This window comes from Myotis daubentonii, chromosome 18 (genome assembly GCF_963259705.1).
Source record: "Myotis daubentonii chromosome 18, mMyoDau2.1, whole genome shotgun sequence".
NCBI lineage: Eukaryota > Metazoa > Chordata > Mammalia > Chiroptera > Vespertilionidae > Myotis > Myotis daubentonii.
In genome coordinates this window covers 41,517,247-41,538,598 of record NC_081857.1, presented here as the reverse complement: position 1 = coordinate 41,538,598, position 21,352 = coordinate 41,517,247, and the positions used below count along the sequence as shown (strand labels likewise).

At 49.6% G+C, this 21,352-nt stretch overlaps 1 protein-coding gene across 2 annotated transcripts; it reads right to left on the bottom strand.

Annotated features, from left to right (window-relative positions):
* Positions 1-1,475: 1,475 nt before the first annotated feature.
* On the bottom strand, positions 1,476-21,342 carry DPH5 (diphthamide biosynthesis 5). 2 transcript variants are annotated; one of them, XM_059675184.1, is made up of 8 exons: positions 21,202-21,342; positions 20,812-20,970; positions 16,980-17,104; positions 12,877-12,985; positions 8,080-8,200; positions 4,632-4,671; positions 3,120-3,223; positions 1,476-2,340 (listed from the first exon to the last, which is right to left on the bottom strand). In XM_059675184.1, exons 2-8 carry the CDS (start codon positions 20,944-20,946, stop codon positions 2,111-2,113), a joined length of 864 nt encoding a protein of 287 aa, XP_059531167.1. In that variant the 5' UTR covers positions 20,947-20,970; positions 21,202-21,342; the 3' UTR covers positions 1,476-2,110. The 2 variants fall into 2 exon arrangements, with proteins under 2 accessions (XP_059531167.1, XP_059531168.1); XM_059675185.1 differs by lacking the exon at positions 21,202-21,342 and adding an exon at positions 21,102-21,125.
* Positions 21,343-21,352: the final 10 nt, after the last annotated feature.

Genomic DNA, 21,352 nt, shown 5'->3' with positions numbered 1-21,352 from the left:
CTCCTCCTCCTCTGAGCGGCCTCTTCGGTGGTCGCCATCCCTGCCACACGGAGGGCCCTGTCCTGTGTGCTCCTCCTGCTCCCACCTACTCCTGCCTTTTCCATGGCTCCCGGGACAGGCTCCCTCCTCCCTCAGCGGCAGTTAGTCAAAGGCCACCTGCTCTCTGGTCACATCCGTGGCGGGACTGCAAGCATCTCACACCAGCAAAGGGAAAAACAACACTGAGCTTCCCACATCTTAGGACTTCAGCATGGGTTCCTCCATTTCCTGAAGGCCCATCATAGCCCTTCTTCCTTCCTCTGCAATCTTTCTGCTTCGTCTTTCCCAGGTCACCGGCCTGTTTGCTGCCCGGGTGACCACACAGTCGCTGGGAGGGACTGTCTGGCTTCCCGCCTGCCCCATGCCACCTCCATGCCAGGGCCTCCCACTCCCACCCTCACTCCCACCCCCAGAAATAGTCCGGCCTCGGGCAGGAAGCACGAGAAATTTCTGCTGAGTGAGGCTTTTGCCAGGCCCTTTTGAAACACCCCCACCCCGGCTTCCTGGCTGCCGCCTGCGCACTGGACTCTGACCCGGCTCCAGCATCTGCAGGCCGCCCTCCCGGAGTTCCCTGGGACTCGCCTCTGACCCTGAAGTCCGCAGGCCTGTCACAGCCCCGGGAGCAGCCCGCTCTGCTCACACAGGTGCAGGCACGCTATTCCCAGCAGCAGGTCACTGCTGATCTTGTGAGCTGTTGCTGCTGCGCCCAGAAGCCTTCCTGTGCTGTTCTAGGGGCGCGGTGCTCAGGGCATGAGTGTGAGGGGCTCCCTCGGGGCTCACGGAGTGCACAGTCCTCGGAGCAACTTCAGAAATCAGTGCTCTCCCTCCCCTCATTCACCTCATCGCCCACGATGTGGCCGTGAGCACACTGTTCACTCCTAGACCAGAGAGACAGCAATGGCAGCAAGGAGCTGGCAGGACAGACAGATGGAGCTGCAGTGACAGCCACTTAGTACTTTCCGTTCTGGACGGCAAAGAGAGAGGAAGCGCTTCAGTGGGGCTGTCACTCAAACTATCAGCTCATCCAGCCGTATTCCAGGCTTTGGAAACAGGCCGTGAAGTTCAGGCTTAGCACATGCTACCATGTCGGTGTGAATGAATAGGCCACCCTCGTCGGATGAACACGTATGATGAGGAGTCACGCTGAAAGCAGAGCGGTAGCAAATGCACCAAGGCCGGCACCGCTCAGGCAGCCAGAGAACCGACCTCCTTGTAAGAGCCCCCGCTAAGCCCAGGACTGCAGACAAAGCAACGCAAAACCCGGCACCCCCCAGCGCAGGCATGTCAGTGTTTTAAAAGGGTATAAGCAGGCAAAGTCTTCAGATTCACGTCGAAGCAGAGGTACCTTCCCAGCCCTTAGAATCCTGCGTCTCTATCGGGCATCCTAACAGGTGAGTGACATGACGCATCGTGCTAATCCATCGTCTTCAAACCCAAATTTTTAAAACTTTTATTCTGTGGTCAGCAAGTTTCCCACTTGGCTGTGAGTTGCTATTTAAAACCAGAGAGCAACTGTACATGGCTGGCTGCACATTTATATTAACAATCAATTACATAAGCCCCAAACATAGCCACATCTGAGCTCCGTAACCAGGATTCAGTGGAGGAAGACACAGCGGTTCGGGAGGAAGTCATTCTGTGGCAGGTGAGCTGGAGTCAGGGTGGCGGAGGCCCCACCTCGGCTTGCAGCCCTTACCCCACGGCTGCCAGGCTCACGCGACCGCAGGCGGGACCGCGCGCCTGCACGCAGGCAGCTGACTTAAGGAAGGAGGAAGGGGTCCCGCCTGGTGCAGGCTTCAGAACGAAAAGCTGCTTTTCAACGTCTCCGGGTGGTGCCACCCTCCAGCTTCCCGCTTGGTCTGCTCCACGTGTTCACATCCTGAAAAACCGCCAGGACAGCAGCAGCGGCTGACGGCAGAGGGAGAACTCGGGGCCCAGAAAACCGAGCGTGGAGTCCGCTCGCTCTTGGTCGCTTGTGCGGCGCTTCGCGGGTAAACAGGAGCCCCGTTCCCCTTGGCACACACAGTTCAGGCAGGAGCACCGGGACCGGAATGAGCCTCCGCAGGCGAGCCTACGGGCGGGGCCCCTCGGTGCTCTGAGGCCCCGAGCTGGCCTCGGGCACGGGAAACAGACTCAGCATCTCCACCTCCAGCGGGTGCAGGCTGCCCCCCGTGATGACCAGGGAGTGCAGCGGCCCCCCCAGCGCCACGGAGCACATCTGCTGCAGCGTGCCCGCAGCGATCTGCTGGTCTTCGGCCCCTACCCGGGCCAGGCCCACACACAGCGTCTCCTCGGTGACCGCTGGGCAAGAAAGAGAGAGACCGCCGCTCAGTTCCGCAGGCGCATTAACCTGCCGGCAGTCAAGCAACAGCAGTGCCAACGGGACATTTAAAGGGGCCCCAAATCTCGCAAACCTCCTGAGTGGCTCATTGAGGACACATGATCTGACCTAAGTCTTTTCTAAATTGTCTGCACTCAGGGATCTCCTTACAGATTTTTCCCAGGAGACAGATGCCCAAAGGCAGTCAGTGCCTTGAAACATACTGACGGGTTCCTTTAAGAACCCCCCAGCAAAACCTGCTGATAACTAACAGTTACATGCTCTGCACGCTGTCTAGATGTTAGGAATATAAGGACAAGCTCTCGTGTCTGTGCTGAAGACAACCAGCCCTGGTCTCACTGCTGAGAATGAGAAGCAGAGAATAAATACACTGTTGCCGGACAAACCTCACTGTGGAGTTCTGTGCTGTAACTACAGTTCATTTGTGAGAAACCCCCACTTTCTGGGGTGGCACTGCTTTTACTAGAAAGAACCCCATTGTTTTTCTTTTAGTGCAACTCTCGGCTGCTGAGGTTTCAGCTGAGACTGGACAAGAACAAGCAGGAGGCGCAGTGACTCCGGCCTCCGTGGTGGCCATCTAGCCAGTGTACCGTCGGCTGCTCCAGCATTCACCAGGGCAGGGCTGCAGTGCATGTGTGTACATGTGTGTGCATGTGAGTATGAGAGCCCAGCAGTGTGTGTGTGAGATCTGAGTGTGATCTGAGTGTGAGATGTGAGAGCCCATCAGGGACCCAGGTACCTGGCTCTTCTCCTCGTGCTCGCTGGTTCCGAATCACTTCCAGCAGCTGCTGGGCCGCCTGATTCACGGTCATGTAGCGAGGAGGCTCGTAGATCTTCCTGCCCCTGAGATAGAACACAGGCTGTGGTTGGTCTTAGCCGTGAAATGCATTGTGCATATGAACGCAGCACCCCCAGGTACACTCAGGGACCACACCGGGCTGCTTGAAGCTCAGATGGCACCCACCTTACGCCGCTGTGAAAGCACCGACTCAGTGGTCTCTCCTCGGTGCCTCAAGCTTTGCTCACTGTTCTACTGCATGTGCCCTCTACACTCACTGACATGTTGGCAGAAGAGAAAGTCCAGCAACTTGAAGATAAATGCCTAAAAGTTACCTTCATTCAAAGTGACTGACACCTTAGGCAAAAATCATCCAAAATGAGTGCCAATTTGTTCTATATCTCAGCTTAATTGGGTCCAATCGCGTTCATTTTCATTACCATGTTTGACCCCCAAGTTCCTCTCTTCACTTCCTTCGCTAACAAAATAAACAGTAAACTTGAACATCTTGGAGAATAAGACATGTCTACATCTGTGTGACTCAGAAGCCTACAGTGTTCACTCAGTGATCGGAATAAAAACAGAGCGTGGCAGCTTACAAAACAGTTGCTACAGATTATTTTATGACTTTCAAACAATCCTGAGGCAGCTGTCTGAAAGAAATATAGCGCAAGCCACAAGCATCGTTTTACATTTTCCAGTAGCCACATTAATAATGAAAGTTTTAAAAGGACAAAATCAATTTCAATAATGTTTTATTTAACCCAATGTATCCAAAATGTTATATTTCAACATCCACTCCTATAAAATTATTAGAGTTATCTTGTACCGAGTCTTCGAAATCTGTTACGAAGTCTATGCTCATAGCACATCTTGATCCAAATGCTAAATTTTCATTCGGAATACTTGCTCTGCATTTAGATTTCATAAAATGCATGGCTGTTGATAGATTTACACGTTGAAGTTGTTCTAAATCGACTGAAGTTTTCCAATAACTGAGCCGATATTAGTTTTAAATGAATGAAGTTATAAATTCGGTTCCTCAGGGACACCAGCCCTATGTCACGTGGGAAGAGCTGCGTCTCTAAGTGAGAAAGGACTGTCACTCTTACCTTCATGAGAAGAATGAGGCTCAGACAGAAGTTACCTGCCTGAGAGCCATAACCACGGGCAGACTGAGGCCTCACACCCCTGTCTTCTGACGCCTTATTCATTCATTCATTCATTCATTCATTCCACAAAGAGTGCCCTGTGCCTGCCAGGTGCCGACCACCGACCACATGCTCACAAGTGAGCCCGTCAAGACCACTGCTGGTTCCGCTCCATCACACGCCTTATCACTTCGTAAGATGACAAGTGGTCCAATTCTAACGGTAAGGAAAGCTGGTTTCCGACAGTCTTAGAACCCATGTCCCTGAAGCAGGGCCTATGGACTTGCTAAGGGATTAAAAGCATTCCCAGAGCAGGACTTACTTGATTAGGTTTTCCAGCGACTGCTCCTTTACTTTGATGTCTGTAGGAAGTAAAAACAACAACAGTTATCTTTGGGTGTGAGTGATCCCCTATCCAGCGTCCTACGTGTGAGCCTAAGTTTTGGGGCAACAGTCTTCTCAAGTTTCCAAAAAGCTCATGAGCCTGTACTGAGCCGCTTTTCAACGGAACCACGGGGAATGGGAGCTTGTGGTTGTGTGCAGGGAATTAGTCAGGAAACAAACCCAGGTTGGCCCCGAGGCCAGCCTGAGGGGATCGAGTTCCTCTTGGGAGAGAAGACACAGGGAGGAGTCTGACAAACACCGGCATGCGCGGCCCCTAACTCTGAATCTGCAGCTTTGCGTCCACTTCTCCCAGCTGGTGAGCAGTGGGTGTGCTCCTGTCCTTGCCTCGGTCAGTCGCAGTGCATGCGTAGTCGCAGTGCCACGTAACACACACAGCAGGGAATTCTGACTGCATGCGGGAAGCGGCGTCTGCCTTCCTCTGAACGGTCAGGCGTGCCCTGATAACTCAAGAAGAAACACTTTGATACCAACAGTCAAAAATGATCAGGGCTTTCCTGGCATTAACCTGGGCCAGGCCCGGGACGCCACGGAGGCTGCCGCCCGGGACCACCCCCAGGAAGCCCGGCTCCGCACATCACACACTGGGTGCTCTGGCGCTCGGCTGCACTAGTTGGCAAAAGGTAGAAGGCAGACTCCCTCCCCGGCCTCAGAGGAACTCGGAATACAGTGGCCACAGCTGCTTCCTCTCCACAGGCTCACAACACGCAGGTCAGCCAGAGTTTGCTTTTGCAACAATAAACAGAGCGCAGTGGAGGGCTTGCGATGGCCCCTTCAGGGCTCCCAAGTGAGCATGAACATTTTTCTTAGAAAGGATGCTTACTGGAAGGTTTTTCAGAATTGAACCCATTCATTCATTCATTCATTCACCTGGAGCTTCTAAACTGGCATTTGCTATAGTAAAGATTGTAATTTAAGATTTCCTTTCTTTTTTTTAATGATATGCTCTACAGAATTGTATTTTAAAAACAAAGAGGATTGCCCTGTCCAGTTTGGCTCAGCGGTTAGCATCAGCCCGCAGACCAAAGGGTCGCAGGTTCAATTCCTGGACAAGGGCACGTACCTCAGTTGTAGGTTCATCCCCGGCCCCTGTCGGGGCACGTGTCGATGTTTCTCTCTCTCTCCCCTCCTCTTCTACCTCTCTTCCCTTCTCTCTAAAAAACCAACGAGAAAAAAAATATCCTCAAGTGAGGATTAAAAAAAAAATGAAGAGGCTTGGGAGAATTTTCATAGGTAAATGCTTTGAAATTGAATGTAAGTGGTTTCATCTCAAGCCAGACCAGTCTAGTATTTGTCCCTGTCGTGACACAGGCCGCAGTCCCTCCTCTCCTCCGCGCTGGCACAGGAGCTTCTGCTCAGCTCAGAGCCAGGATCCAGCGTGGCACAGAGGGCAGACACTGCACACCTGCCTCCTGAATACGTATGCTCTCGGCTCGCCCACTCCCCCCCTCCCCCGGGAAGTGGCTGGGCACCAAATCCTCCCTAAGGCCTCTGCTGATCTCCCTCGAATGCTCGTTGTCCTTGGAAAATCTATACAACGAATGCTATACTTTACTCATCTGCGTGTGATCCTCCGGGGCTGCCTACCATGGTATATACAGTGGGGCCTTGACTTACGAGTGTCCCGACTAACGAGTTTTTCGAGATACAAGCCGTCTCTCGGCCGATTTTTTGCTTTGAGTTGCAAGCTAAAATTCAGGTTACGAGCCAGCTTCAGATACCCCACCGCTAGTTGGCGCAGCGAACGTCACAGTGAATGCCACAACATCAGCCCGGCATCACGTGTCTCACTCATTCACTTTAATGATTTGACAAACGAGTAGATTGAGTTACGAGCTCGGTCATGGAAGGAATTAAACTCGTAAGTCAAGGCCCCACTGTACTAGGCTTGGCCCAATAGTGGTCATTCAATAAGTACAAATGAACTTAAATGAGGCCCCAGATGACTCCATGATGAGCTCTCCGGTTGGAGGGTTTGGCACCATGGAGTCTCATACTGGGTGGGGCAGAGGAGGGTTACAGTTGTGAGAAATCGAAACAGTTTCTTCTCGTGTTGTTATTTATTAATTATTTTTCCATCCGAGTAACTGTAACCCTGCTTTTGCCCCACCCTGTGTTTCACACCTTGTTCCTGCTTTTGTTAACGAGCAAGAAAGATATATTGTTTAGCCTTGTTTGTCCTTTCCCAGGAAAGCCAAGAAAAGAGGCAGCTCTTAGAAAGAGAGTTCAAGAGCCAAAACTGGAGTCTGTCCTTCCTGCCACGCCACACAATGGAGCGAAATTGTTCTTTTAAACTTCCGTGTGTGCAACTGCTAGTTCCAACCCGAGGGCAGGACCCACCCACGCCACAGTGAGCACCGGGAAACAAACACTCAGCAAATACCTGCAGGCTGACCTCTACCTGCTCTCCAAAGCTTCCGAAAGGTCAGCTACTTTGCTGCCCCCCCCTTTTATGGCTGCATGGAGAAGTTTGGGGGTGGCCGGCCTCTGAAGGCTCTTCTCTCCCTGTTCTGTTTAAAACCGCTCAGTTCTACTGTAAAACACACCCAAGCGCCCAGGCTCCCGTGAACCCCGATTTCCAATCACCCAGCTGTCGTACTAACTACAAGGGAGTAAGCCTGGTCTCTTTCCCCGTGGAACATCCAGGGACAAAACGATGAGACCAGTGACTTAATTAACAAAGAACTGACTGGCACTGACAATCAGCTGAGATGAGACACAGCTCCCCGGCCAGTTGTGGGATGTGGGCACTGTATGCAGAGAGAAGCATCCAAGGTCTGGTCTGGACCCAGAGTGAATCAGGTGTCCGTGTGATGGAATAAAAGGAATGTGTTCTGGCGGGAACGGAACGAGTAAGAGTGAAAGATTTTCTGTGCCAAAGGGCAATGAGACCAAGTCTGAGAAAATAAACTACAGAAACCCTTCAACCAATGACCTTCCAATAGTATTTACTGCACCGCTGCCTGTGCCAGACCTCTCACACTGGGGAGAAGGCAGGGAAGAAACCGGACAAGTTAATAAAATAATTCAAATGGGGTAAGATGAAAAAATAAATAAACTAAACCAGGTAATGGGAAGGAGACCCCTGGGGTACAGCGGACACCACATTAGAGGAGGTAAAGTCACTACAGATCATGTGGGAAGGGCAAGACAGTAACTCCTTTAGGGCCTGAGGGCCACAGGCCTGAGTCCCGGCCACTTACGGCTGCCCCGGCAGGGACGCAGCCACAGGTGACGCATAAACCAACATAAACCAAGTACAGGAGTCAGGTACAGAGCGGGACTAGCCTCCTAACTGCCCGAGGGACTAGCCTCCCGCTTCTACCCACGGGAAACGCAGACCGTGGCTCCGGGCCCCACGCCCTTACCCAGCAGGCACAGCGTGTGCATGCCGTTCTGTCTGTTCTTCTTCACTTTGTCAAAGAAGCTCTCCGGTCTCCACGTGTCGGTCCAGAAAACAATGGACACCGTCTCCCCGAACTTATACAGCTAGAAAAAAACACACACAGCCCTAATTAACGCGGACAGTGCGCCGAGGGCCAGTTCACAGATGAGAGCCGAAATAAAAAGCGAGAAGCGGGCTTGAGAGGCGGGTGGGTGGGTGGCGGCCAAATCTGTCCCCACAAGGAAAAGGCAACTGGTTCTCGTGGCCCAGCAGCCGGCATGGTGCCGACACGCCTCGTATCTGTGTGTGGTACAGGCTCATAACCAGTTCGTGACTCAGCTAGGCAGCCGCTAAAAATACCGAAACACAAAGCATCTGGTAAGAAACAAACCAACAGAGACCTCTGAGCAGGCGGCGGGGTTCCTGGGGAACGGAATTATCCTTACCTAACAGGTGAGACCACCGAAGCTCAGGAGGAGCAAATGGCTAGCCAGGAAAGAAGAAGCTGGAGCCGAGGTCCAAGGAAGGGCCTTCCGCCCCGGCCCTTCAGTAAGGCCCCCGGCGCCTCCCTCCAGCCCCTTCTGGTGCGCACTGGCCATTAGCAACGATGCTTGTGGCTGCATTCTGACAAGTTCAGCTGTTTGCACTCTACAGCGCATGTTGGGCATCTGAGACCAGATTCTGAAATAGAAGTCTTACCTCTATTAAAAACTCTGTAAGGCAGCGGTTCTCAACCTGTGGGTGGCGACCCCTTTGGGGGTCGAACGACCCTTTCACAGGGGTTGCCTAAAACCATCGGAAAACACATATCTAATTACATACTGTTTTGCGATTAATCACTATGCTTTAATTATGTTCAATTTGTAACAATGAAATAGGGGGTCACCACAACATGAAGAACTGTATTAAAGGGTTGCAGCATTAGGAAGGTTGAGAACCACTGCTGTAAGGGAAAACTATTGTTCAGGAAAAGCATATAGGCAACCATCAGAAACACTTCAAAAGGGGTGTCGGTATTTAGGGGCCTGGAGATAAGTGCCTCGTTCACAGAGAAGGGGCCGAGCGTTGAAACGGGCATTGAGATGCTGGTCACACACAGACACCAGCCGCACCGTTCTCTCCAGACCGCCTGACTCTGGGGGATTAAAGGAACCGCCCGCCAGCGCCGCTTCCTGGACCCTGATTTAGGGGCTGTTACCATTCCCAGGGCTGCGGTGGCGCAAACTTCTTCAATGAATCCTGGAACTTACGCAAACAGTTTCACCATTTGGATGCCAGTACCTCAAAGAACAGAAGGGCCCGTCTCTGTGTTGCACAACCCAACACCTGCCGGTCAACTGAAAAGCAGCTGCGGCAACATCGCAGTGACGAGAACCGCGGCTGCAGGACCGGGGTGCCCGGCTGATAGGGGCCTCTGGGCCGTGACCATCTCCCCCCCACACTGCTGACCCAAAGCTAGGCGTGAAGGCCATAACCAGAGCTGGCTTCTACAGTAGATCAACGCACGCTTTTGTCTGTTTGTTTTAACCTGGAGTAAGTTACTCAGAAAGCAGTTTATCTAACTTGATGTTGGATAATGGATTTGTCTATTGAAGACAAAAACTCAACCCAGAATGAGCCGTTTCATTACATATAAAACCGTGTGAGCGCTGTCAGGGCAGCACTTCCCTCTGACGGAGCACCTGTTGGGGCTTCTGCAGAGAGGGTGTCAGTGGGATGGAGGAAGGGTAAGACTCAGGCTGTGGCAACTGCGCACTGGGGAAGGCTGAGCTGGCAGGGACAAGGGGACAGAGGTAGGAAATCTTGGGCAATATTTACCATGGCATTGGGCAACTTACCTAAAAATAACTATTGCCTGACTTGCCTCTAACAAGTATCTCTACCTTATGACATCTTACCATAAACCAGTGGTTCTCATCCTTCTGGCCCTTTAAATACAGTTCCTCATGTTGTGACCCAACCATAAAATTATTTTCGTTGTTCCTTCATAACTGTCATGTTGCTACTGTGATGAATCGTCATGTAAATATCTGATCTGCAGGATGGTCTTAGGCGACCCCTGTGAAAGGGTCATTCGACCGCCAAAGGGGTCGTGACCCACAGGTTGAGAACCGCTGCAACCAACCCGTCCGTTCCAGCTCTACAATGTCCACTCCTGTCCATTCCCACTCAGCAATGTACCTAGAAACTGACTTGATTTTTCTTCCCTGAGAGCCCTCAACACCACTTGCCTGAAAGACGTTAATAGTTTTCTAACTCGTCTCGCTGCCACCAGTAGTCCCGTCATTTCCAAAGCACAGATGCTTTGCAAACTCCATTTTATAATTAGGCTTTAACGCTTTCATTATTTTACATTCAAGTAAAAATATTTTGTCACTTTTAAGTTAAAAAATATCTTCTCTGCAAATGGCGAAATTAGTAAATTTAACTTGCTAAGACCACTATTAAGCCTCACACGTATCTCTTACATGTCTGTGCTTTTAAAATCTGATCAGTTAAGTCTGTAAAATGAAAGAAAGCTGAGCTAGCAGACTTGTCAAAAAGCGCCACTAAACCACATAATGGCGAGTTACTAGTTTTCCGTACGGAATCCTGGTCTGGGAGTTGGTTTTCTAACCCTCATGCATCTGCTGAGCATTGACACCACGCGGACTTTTGCTGACACTGGGAAGACTGCACAGGGCCGCACACGAGGTACATAAAACCGAACGACTACGCAGACGGAAAATGATGAGATTTATATTCTCACACACAAACGAGCGAATCCACACAGGAATTAAATGAAAGGATTATAATTTAAAGCATATAATCCCACAGACGAGATCCAACTGGGGGGAATAAATACATAAATAAATAAGCAACTCAACTCAGCGGATACTTGTTGCATATCAAGGACATGCATAGCACTGTGATAAAGTGCAGGGGGAGGTGGAGTCAGTGACATAGCGTGCACACACACACACACACACACACACACACACACCACTCAGCACTGTGTCCTGATGGTTTACCAGGATTGTTTGAGTAGGAGAATGGCACATTCAGGTCCACAACAAAAAACAACTACAAGGGGAGGAGAATGATGGCTATTCAAACAGGGATTATAGTAAAAGTTCTAGTGGAAATGGAAAGGAAGGAAAAACTTTTTCATATGCCCATTATTTAGCAGGCGGTCAAAAATAATTCCGAAGTGACTCAGACTAGAGGGCATACTGGACGAGTCCCTCCGAGGCTACATCACTGTGCAGGGCGCACATACTACCTGGCTTAGCCTTTGTGCTGGGTTAGGCTGTCACTTCCACACCAGCCCCGGGACACCAAGAAAGCCCATTTAATGCTTTTGAAGAACGGGGAGAGCCACTCTGAGGTCAACATGCCGGTTATCACAAGTAGAAACCCACCACATAAACAGAGCAACAGATGACAACAAGTGAGGTCACTTACGCAACAGCCGGAGAAAGTGGAAGTGCCGCATAATGACGAGAACATTTTACAACCTTGCCCTGAAGTCAACCACAACCGAAAACGCAGGTTTGTGTTTTTTTATCGTTAAAATGTGTTATTGTAATTACAGAGATAGTCAACGCCACATTACGGGCACTGTGTTATTTTCTGCACTACTCTTGATCCCTTTCTCAAAGTGAACGCGGCGTTCTCCACCCCATTCATTCTCTGGCTGCCTGCACAGCGAGCAACGTCCCGTTGAGCAAGCCACTGTGACCCCAGGCTCTTTTTCCGGCGCACTTAAGGTAACTCAGAGCCCATCAGTGAGTACGAGCGATGCCAACTGCTCCTACCAGTGCCCGCACTTGTCTACATAACATTTCAAAGACTCATCTACAGTAGAGATGGCAAAGGCCAGTTAGTTTATCAAACCTGCCCACTCTGCCAGCAGAAGCATGCAAAGGAAGAAATCCTACCACTTCATGCTATTTTAACGATGCGCATTACTAATAATCACAATGCTGTTTGTATTATGTGATTTCATCCTAAAATCACTTCTTTTGAAAGCAGTATTTCTTTTCCAAAAGGGAACTGGATTCAGACAGCGATGTTACCACCCCAAAGCCAATACGACAAAGCTAAGCATGAAATTCAGGTCAATAACATCTCCAAGCACCAGCCACTTGCAAGGCCGCAGCCCTGTGGGTGTTTTGAGAGACAGGCCAGGAGAACCTGGAGCCCCGCCCCCGTGTTTATCACCTGTAAGGTACTCGTTTGTGACAGTGAACACATACAGCTACTCTGGTCATTCCAAGAAAAGGACAAGATAACATGTAACAAGAAACTCCTAAGAACCAAGATTGTTGGGTTAAAAATAACTAACTTTACACATTAATATCCACAAAATTGGCTTAAAAGCTTACTATTGGTGGCTTTGGACTCTTTTATAGATTCTTTTAAGAAATGCTGCAGCACCGGGCCCTGATGGCACGGAAAGGAACACTGCGTGCAAAGAGTGGGCTCCGCAAGGCAGCAAGGCATTGGGGTGAAGGTGGAGGCTTTTGGAGTCCTGAGCCCCTTTAATTAGATGATATTTACTTCTGAGGTAGGCCCATATTAATGTAAGATTAAAACCTTCCTCTAGTTAATTTCAATGGTCTACTCCAAGGGGGGTGGGGGAAAGCCTAAGTTATAGAAAAACAGTATAAAAAGTTTTAGTATTAAAAAACTGAGTACACACAAATGTAGCATAAAATAATAACATCTTATAGTCCATGAAATATAATAATTGTAGAAAAATGACACTTTTTTTAAAAACCACTTCCTCCGTGGTTACCTGTAGACCGCAGCAGCCCACGGCGTTCAGGATGGAGGCGTTGTGGATGACTCGGTATGGGATGCCCAGGCTGGTGGCCCTCAGAATCAGATCGCTGTGCGTCGTGGCCCTGGGATGAGAACAGACCGGCTGGGGTCAAGGAACCAACTGACTTTCTAAGACAGCAAAGCCGTAATATTTCATGCGTCACGACAACCCGAGGGACGAGGGCACTGCTCTTCCTCAGTTCCCGGGCTTTCGGCAGGAACAGGGTAAGCTACACACGCCCTTCGCGAGGCTGACCTACACCTGTAACACGAGTCAAGCAGCCTGGGCAGCTCCAGGGAACCGGACAGTTTGCCTTGAGCTTCTGTCCCGTGGACACCTGCACAGACACCTGTGGACGGGTCCCAGCAGCTGAACTCCGGAGCAGCGACTCCCAAACTTTCCAGCGTCAGGGCCCAAACTGTGGCAGAGACAGAGCTATTTCTTGGTCTCTGCTCTATTCTGAGGGGTGTGTTTTGTACTTGAAATCCAGGGTGGCAGGATATACAGAACGTTTGCGTAGCCCGTTGATGTTTGTGGTTGTAGTCAGAGCTGTAGTTGATAGAGCTGTAGCTGATAGAATCAGCCAGATTTCACCCCCGTCCGACAGTCACGTTATATATAACTGTTATCCTAATTAGTATGTGTGTGAACATTCTGCCTGTTGCCTTTCCTTTTTTGAGCTGAATCTAATGCTTATAATTAGGTCAATTGTGGTGAAGAGAGAATATACAGGGGTGGGCAAATGTAGGTGTACAGCTGTAATACAAACAACTGTAATAATAAATAACAATGCCAGAATAAACTCTGTTTTGTGTACTCACCACTGTAGGCCTGCTTTTGCCCGCCCTGTATATAAATGTAAATGCAGAGACTCTGAAACATGCCACATGGATTCAGACCGCATTACTAAAGAGGCCTTTCCCCTTGAAAGCCCAGGCCTGCTGGGCTGGCAGCATTAGCATGTTGGAGACGCTGGGACAACGCATACCAAGTAGGAAGATCAAGGGCTGGCACCCCAGGAGGCCGTCTCAAGCAGATGAACGAATGCCCCCCAGGGAGGCCTGTTTTTAATCATCCACATACAATAAAAACTAGTATGAAAATCAACCATCAATTTGATTTAGAGCAGGCTTTTAAAAAATGACACGGATGGCAGTTGTAAAAAACATGTTCTTAAGAGCACAGCCAACAGAATTTCACGACTTATCACTAGATGAAGGAAGACTAAATTATGGACTTTGGTGAGTGATTTAAATAGATGAGCGGAAAGGAAATCTGGCTTAAAACCGTATCTCTCTCTATCACGAGTTCATTTAAAATGACCAGATGCGGCTGGGGTGCTAGAAGACTTAATGACCTGGCAAAGGGCTTTGATTCTGTGGAACTGACATGAATGTGATTAAATAAGCGCCCCCCCCCCAATTTCCGCTATAAAAATGTGACGAAAACCGGTATTTTATCATCACGATTATCTAGATTATATTGCTTTCATGAGAAGGAAAAAAACCGGTTTGAGACATGGGCTCGAACCAGTATACTAAGCACTCCGTCCACGCCAGGGCTTGGAAAAAGTTGCTTCATTTATGGTGGCTGGAAAAGTGTGTGTGTGTGCGTGCGCGCGCAAAGACAAACATTAATATTTCTGGGCACGTGGCTCTGTCACAATCACACACACACACACACACACACACACACACACACACACACACACGACTGTGGGTAGTCACATGCCCAGAAATGGTAATAAATGTGTCTTCATGTGCTTGTTCCTTGGAATTGCTAGGAAGGCAAGTTTAAGAGGAGATCCAAGAATGTTTTGATCAACGGCATCAATAAAATAATGAACATCACGACGACCAATTTGAATGTGTAGGACTTGGTATGCTTATGGTAAATTTTATTTGATGGTAACCTTAGTTTGCAGACACGTTTGAGAGAAGTATGGCTGGTGACCGGGAAATTCACTAATATTTGCAATGAGCTGGTAAAAATGATACTCTCATGAACTCCCAGAAGCTATAAACTGGCACCATCCTTTGGAAAACTAATTTGACACGATACGCTTGAAAATGTCCATGTTTAAAACTTTTGACCTTTTTTTCTTTCTTGGTATTTTAAACCTACCTTAGGGAATCTATAATAATAAAAGCGTAATATACTAATTAGACCGGACAACTGAACGACCTTCTGGACGACCTCCCGGATGAAGCCAGGGCTGTGAGGCCCGTGCCTCTTGCATGAATTTTGTGCATTGGGCCTCTAGTCTACCAAGAGAAAATACTCTAACATGTGGGGATGGGAAAGTGGGAGGAGAGAAGAACCCTATACATTAATCCCCATGTGGCAGGCTTTAATTACATTGGAGAAACCAATGGGCTACTGATAATAATGCAGACGCTTACTGGGCAGTTAGGAGGTGCCAAGCACTGTCTGAATGCATCACATGAGGTGGAAACACCCACTGACCTACCTGAGGGCGCACGGGAACAGGTGAAGAAAGGTGTATTTTTGCATGTGGATGCCATGAGGGAAAAGGCACCCACAAAGGATAAAAAAATCATGTGATCATTTATGTTATATATTAATTTACTACAGTTGAAAAATATTTTTAAAAGAATTTAAGATTGGACAATTTTCCCTTTTTTAAAAATTTTTTAACCAAATAAGGGGTAAGGGGCTGAAAATGTAAACAAAGGACGTTTCCTGCTGTCATCCACAAAGAGACATTTCGGTGCCTTGCTGCATTCTGTATTCCCTTCCTGGTTTGCCCAGATCATCCACCCAAATGCTAATTCTTCAAGGCCCAAGTAAAACGAACGCATCCCCTCCCGTCCTGTCTCCAACCACTGTGTCCCCAACTATTATATCCCAATAGCAATCCAGTGGGTGAATGAAAAATAACCAGAGTGCAGCGATTATTACGTAAATCTGAATCCAGGATTATACCTGGCCCGCCACTGACACAGGACAAATTAATTGCCCAAGAGTCCAAAAAGAGAGAGGGGGCACTTACTCCTGAATGAAATAGGGGAGGATTCATGGAAGAGGTGGCACGTGAGCAGGGCTGGCGCTGCTGTACGGTACGTCTGCAAGGAGCCAAGTCTAATGATGACAGCCAATCCCTGGCACGTCACGTGGATATAAATCACTTCCTTTCTGACAGACACATGCACACCATAACTCCATTCTTTTGAAAAACATCCTTGGTGGTGGGCTCACGGTGATTAGATGATCCTTATGTTCCTTAAACGTGCGACATAAATCTTGGGTCACCAGCTGGAGACAAAGAACTCTTCTGTCCGACTTGACATCAGAGATTAATGATGCCCGACAGACAAGGGGAAGCCCATCTTCTTAGTCATGGGGAGGGACAGGGCTCCCCTTGGGCCTGAGAAATTGAAACCTGAGCTTGATAGATGCTGGATTCAAGGCAAGTAAAGGGACAGCAATATTGTGAAATATGAGATAATTAGAAAGGAAAAGGCCTAGACAAAGGAAGCAGCGATGCTTGCAATTTACCTGTGAAACAAAGAGCAGGTAGGACGCTTGATAACGTAACCAGCTTATTTAATGGTGATACACTAGCTACATCCCTGGCCTGAGTGACCGCCTAAAAGAACAGCAGAAGCAATGGTACACACCCCTTTGCATAGGAGCACACCCTTTCTTCATCTACATCAGAGATGAAAGTTCAAACTATACGTGTGTGTTTTTTTAAATATTTTATTGATTTTTTTAGAGAGAGGAAAGAAGAGGGATAGTTAGAAATATCCATAAGAGAGAAACATTGATTCAGCTGCCTCCTGCACACTTCCTACTGGGGATGTGCCCACAACCAAGGTACATGCCCTTGACCAGAATCGAACCCGGGACCCTTCAGTCCGCAGGCCGAGGCTCTGTCCACTGAGCCAAACCAGTTAGGGCTCAAACTATAAGATTTTAGACAGAGCCCATGCAAACAGAGTCCCCCATCAAAACCTGGCAGGTGAAAGGTTTTCAATGTAACAAAATGATCCTTATTGATTTAAAAAAAAAAAGGAAATGCAATTAAAATGCTAATACCTGCTTCAACTTACCCAAATGGATCGCCAACCACAAGGAAGGCGACATCGCTGACATCAGCATCCTTTAAAATGTTATCTGCTTCTTGCTCCACTTCTTCTCTGTCAGCGAGAATCAATTTCCTTCCGTAGAACTCTTCCTGTGGATGTTAAGTCCAGTATCAAAATGAGACAGCAGGTGACCATCTCAACACACGCGCACCAATCTTTGTCTGGGCTGGTGTGGATGATTTTGGCAATTATCCAAACAGACCATTGAATACAACTCATCACTGAGCTAGCGGCCTATATCATGTTGTAATTAAACTCTGTCTTTGGGGCTTTCTTAATATCCCCAGAGGAGGCAGACCTCCTAACATCTGGGGCTTTTTGCATTTTAAATCTACCTCTAAATCTGGATCGAGTACACCAGGCAGAACATTGGAGGGTAAACAGAGAATCTGTACGTATGCCTGAGCCTTCCTTCAGAAACACAGTAATACAGAACTGTATTAAACAATAATTATAAACGTACAAGGCAGTTTGGGTTTTGTTAAATTTTCCATGGGAAAATCTAGGGGACCTTGGCTAAAATAAAGGTCACACCAATGAGAAATGAGAGAAAATGAAGATTTAGTTGTTTACAGAAGCAGCAAACATTCCTATCTAATTGCGGGAAAGACTCATTTAAAACTGTTTGTCCTAGTTCCTGCTAAGAAAGGAAGAGGGGGAGGGGAGAAGAGAACTCGGAACGTACAGGAAGCCTCCACGCGAAGTGCTCCGAGAGCTTATCCCCTGATGTCAACTCAGGAGGAAGGCTATCATTCCACAGGGACCGATAAGTATTCCTAATGCTTGACCAGGGTCTGTTTCTCAAATGTGAAAGGAAGGCCCTCTCCTCTGCCATTCTTAGAGATAATGTTCCGGAGGTTTCCAGGGACGACGATGGTTTTATGGATGAAAAATGTTCTTTACTTTCGCCGTCACCACACACATCTAGATGGAGTTACTTTTGAACAGGGACCAGAACCTCATCGTTTAAGTCATTTTCTAAGATTCAGATTTAGGGGAAGGACACACGGGGAAGAAGGGAATAGAGGTCATAGCTGATGGCCTCGGTATTCTCAGTGCAAAGTCCTTCGCTGTCCTTTTCTCTGTCCCTCCAATGTCCATGCACAGCATTTCGACGGACCAGGAGAGAGTGAGCTGGCATCCAGGGGAAGTGGGATCGGAAGGAAGAGAGGGAGCAGAGACACCGGGAGGAGACGGAAGATAGTTTAGTTATGCCCAAGAACGGACATAGCGAACACTGGGCTTTTCTCCTCCACACTCTGGCTCACGATTATATTTTCTTCAGCAAGAAATGCTCTTGTTCATCCTCTTATTAAATCTCATCTACAATAACAATATGTGTAATAATCCATTTACTGGTACATTGGGCTCACCCTGCGGTCAGGCACTGTTCTGAAAACGTCTGTAGTACAGGAGTGCATTGAAACTTTACCACAGTGGGGGTGGCACTATTCTTTATCCCTTTACAGATAAGAAGAGCACAGGGAAGCTGCGTGCCTGCCTGGGGCTCCGAACCTCAGCCGACTGCACAGCTTCACAGGCACCAACCGGGCCCGGCCGGGCGGAGTTCCGTGAGCTCCGCTCTGTGCAGGGAGCTGGGGCCCCCAAGTTAGTGCCCTTTGGCCAGGAGGACGGAGGCACAGCTTCCTCCACTGACCCTGCAGAGCTGCAGAAATATGACCATTTTCTAGCTGGACCATGAGGTCAATGTGACTAAAAACAAAACAGAAAGACCAGGAGTGCACTGTTTTGAAACAAAGCTCAAATTCCACTACTCCGCAGTCTGCCCTGACCATCACAGCACAAAGCAACATCTACTCCAGCAGTTCTCAACCTGTGGGTCGCGACCCCTTTGGTGGTCGAACGACCCTTTCACAGGGGTCGCCTAAGACCATCCTGCATATCAGATATTTACATGACGATTCATAACAGTAGCAACATGACAGTTATGAAGGAGCAAAGAAAATAATTTTATGGTTGGTTCACAACATGAGGAACCGTATTTAAAGGGCTGGAAGGTTGAGAACCACTGATCTACTCAATTGTAATGAACAACTTAGTTATTTAACATGAGACAGCTTCTCCTACCAAGTTGGCAAAAGCAAGCATGTGGACTTAAATAAGATCATGTGAGTTTTTCCCAGCAATATAATTTTACAGTTTCCCCCTCCCACTGCCATCATGCACTGCTCCTTAAATCGTCCATTATTATTTACTAGGGGCCCGGTGCACGAAATTCGTGCACTGGGTGTGTGTGTGGGGGGGGGGGGGGGGAGTGTCCCTCAGCCCAGCCTGCCCCCTCTCACATACTGGGAGCCCTCAGGCATTGACCCCCATCACCCTCCAATCGCAGGATTGGCCCCTTGCCCAGGCCTGACGCCTCTGGCCTAGGCGTTCGGCCCAGGCAGCGGGGACCCACAGCTGCAGCGGCCCCGCGATCGTGGGCTTCGCTTTAGGCCCAGGCAAGGGGCCCCTAGCTCCTGGGACTGCCAGCTTCGACCGTGCCCAGCTCCCATCGCTGGCTCCACCCCTACTTCCTGCTATCACTGGCCAGGTCGGAAAAGGCACCTGATTCTCCGATCATGGCTGGGGGGCAGGGCAAAGGCGGCCCCAGGGCCGCCTTTGCCCTGCCCCCCAGCTCTTAGCTCCCCCCTGGGTTTCCGATCACTGTCAGTGGCAGGGGGCTTCTTCCTGCTTTCCCTTTCACCTCCCTGCATTGTGCCTACATATGCAAATTAACCGCCATCTTGTTGACAGTTAACTGCCAATCTTAGTTGGCAGTTAACTGCCAATCTTGGCAGTTAATTTGCATATAGCCCTGATTAGCCAATGAAAAGGGTATCGTCGTACGCCAATTACCATTTTTCTCTTTTATTAGTGTTGATGTCTTCCTGGGTAAAATACAGATATATCATGAGCCACTTGCAAACAAACATCATAGCCTACGTCTCTGTATCATGCACGCAGGTACCTTATACCAAAGGCATATATTTATCCACAGAAATTGCCTAAAGAAATTCAAGATGTATACACCCAAATCAGATTCTCCATCTCTAGTTTAAGCTTGAACACTAGGGAATAGAGAAATAATGCTGCCCGTGAGGCTGTGGTTCTGAGAGGATAGAAGACCTGAAACTTTCTAGGGAAGCCTTTTGTTTGGAAGACTTGCTAGACTGGACAATTGTAAAATTCCCTCCTCCCTCCGATAACCTGCTCACCGACCTGTGCATCTTCATTTACATCGCACTTGGAGTTTGACGATGAGCCTGAACTCACTCCCTCCTCCAAAATTCAAGGAGCCCTTAATGACGGCCGGCTGTACACCAGGATGACTCAACACCCACAGGTGTTTGGGGACAAGCCTTACTGGGATGGGAGCTGGCTGTTTAAAGGTGAGAAGACCTCTCTGGATGGACACAGGCGGAAAGGCAATCACCATCCCCTAGGGACATCCTTGGCGGGGGCGGCTCTCAGCCTGGTTTCTGAATAGGTAACCAGCCCATGAAGGCTGGATGGGCCCCTCACGCGCCCTCCTCTCAGAAAGGATTTCTTGGCGATCTCCTGAAATAAGGGATTCTGAGAACCATCCCCGAGGGTGAAAATAACCTCCCCTTCCTATTTACTGGAGAAAGCCACAAAATCAGACTTGCGAAGTCCGACAAGACGCCCTTTCATTTCCAGGCCACTGGACTGGTGCACAATCCCACTCTCCCCACACCCTGGGGGAGCCGGTTCCGCTCGGTGCTGTGATGCAGTGGGTGCGGGGCAGCGGCCTTCCCCGCAGGCTGGCACCTACCAGGGCTTCCTTGCCTACGGTCAGCACCGAGGTGTAGGCTTCCAGGTACACGCGGCTGCAGCGCCTCACCACTTCCAGGCCCTTGACCGTGATGTCCCTGGCGTCTCCCAGGCCCAAGCCGACCAGGTACAGCATGTCAAAGCCCAGGGGGGAGGGCGCCTGCGGGACAAACGGACAAGAGAGACAGGTGTCAGCTACCCGAGGACACCCGACGCCTAGCGATGCGCACGAAGAGGGAAACCAACAGGGCACCTGGCGGCGCCGCGGGCCCCAGGGCGAGGCTGTGGCACCTGACGTCCCGCCTCCTCAACAAGGATCGGGTGGGAATCGCTGTTCCTGGGCAGCCCCACCGCTTCCTCTCCTGCTCCCCGACCAGCAGCAGACCCTCACCCGGCGAGAGCGTCGGCGTCGGGCCGGGTGCTCCCCAACTCGCTCCCCGCAGGCTTCCCGCGCGAGCAGCAGCCCGGGGCGGTCCGTGCCCAGCCGGGACCCACGCCGCACGCTTCACCTGCGGAGCCGCCAAGCGCCGGCGCGTTCACGG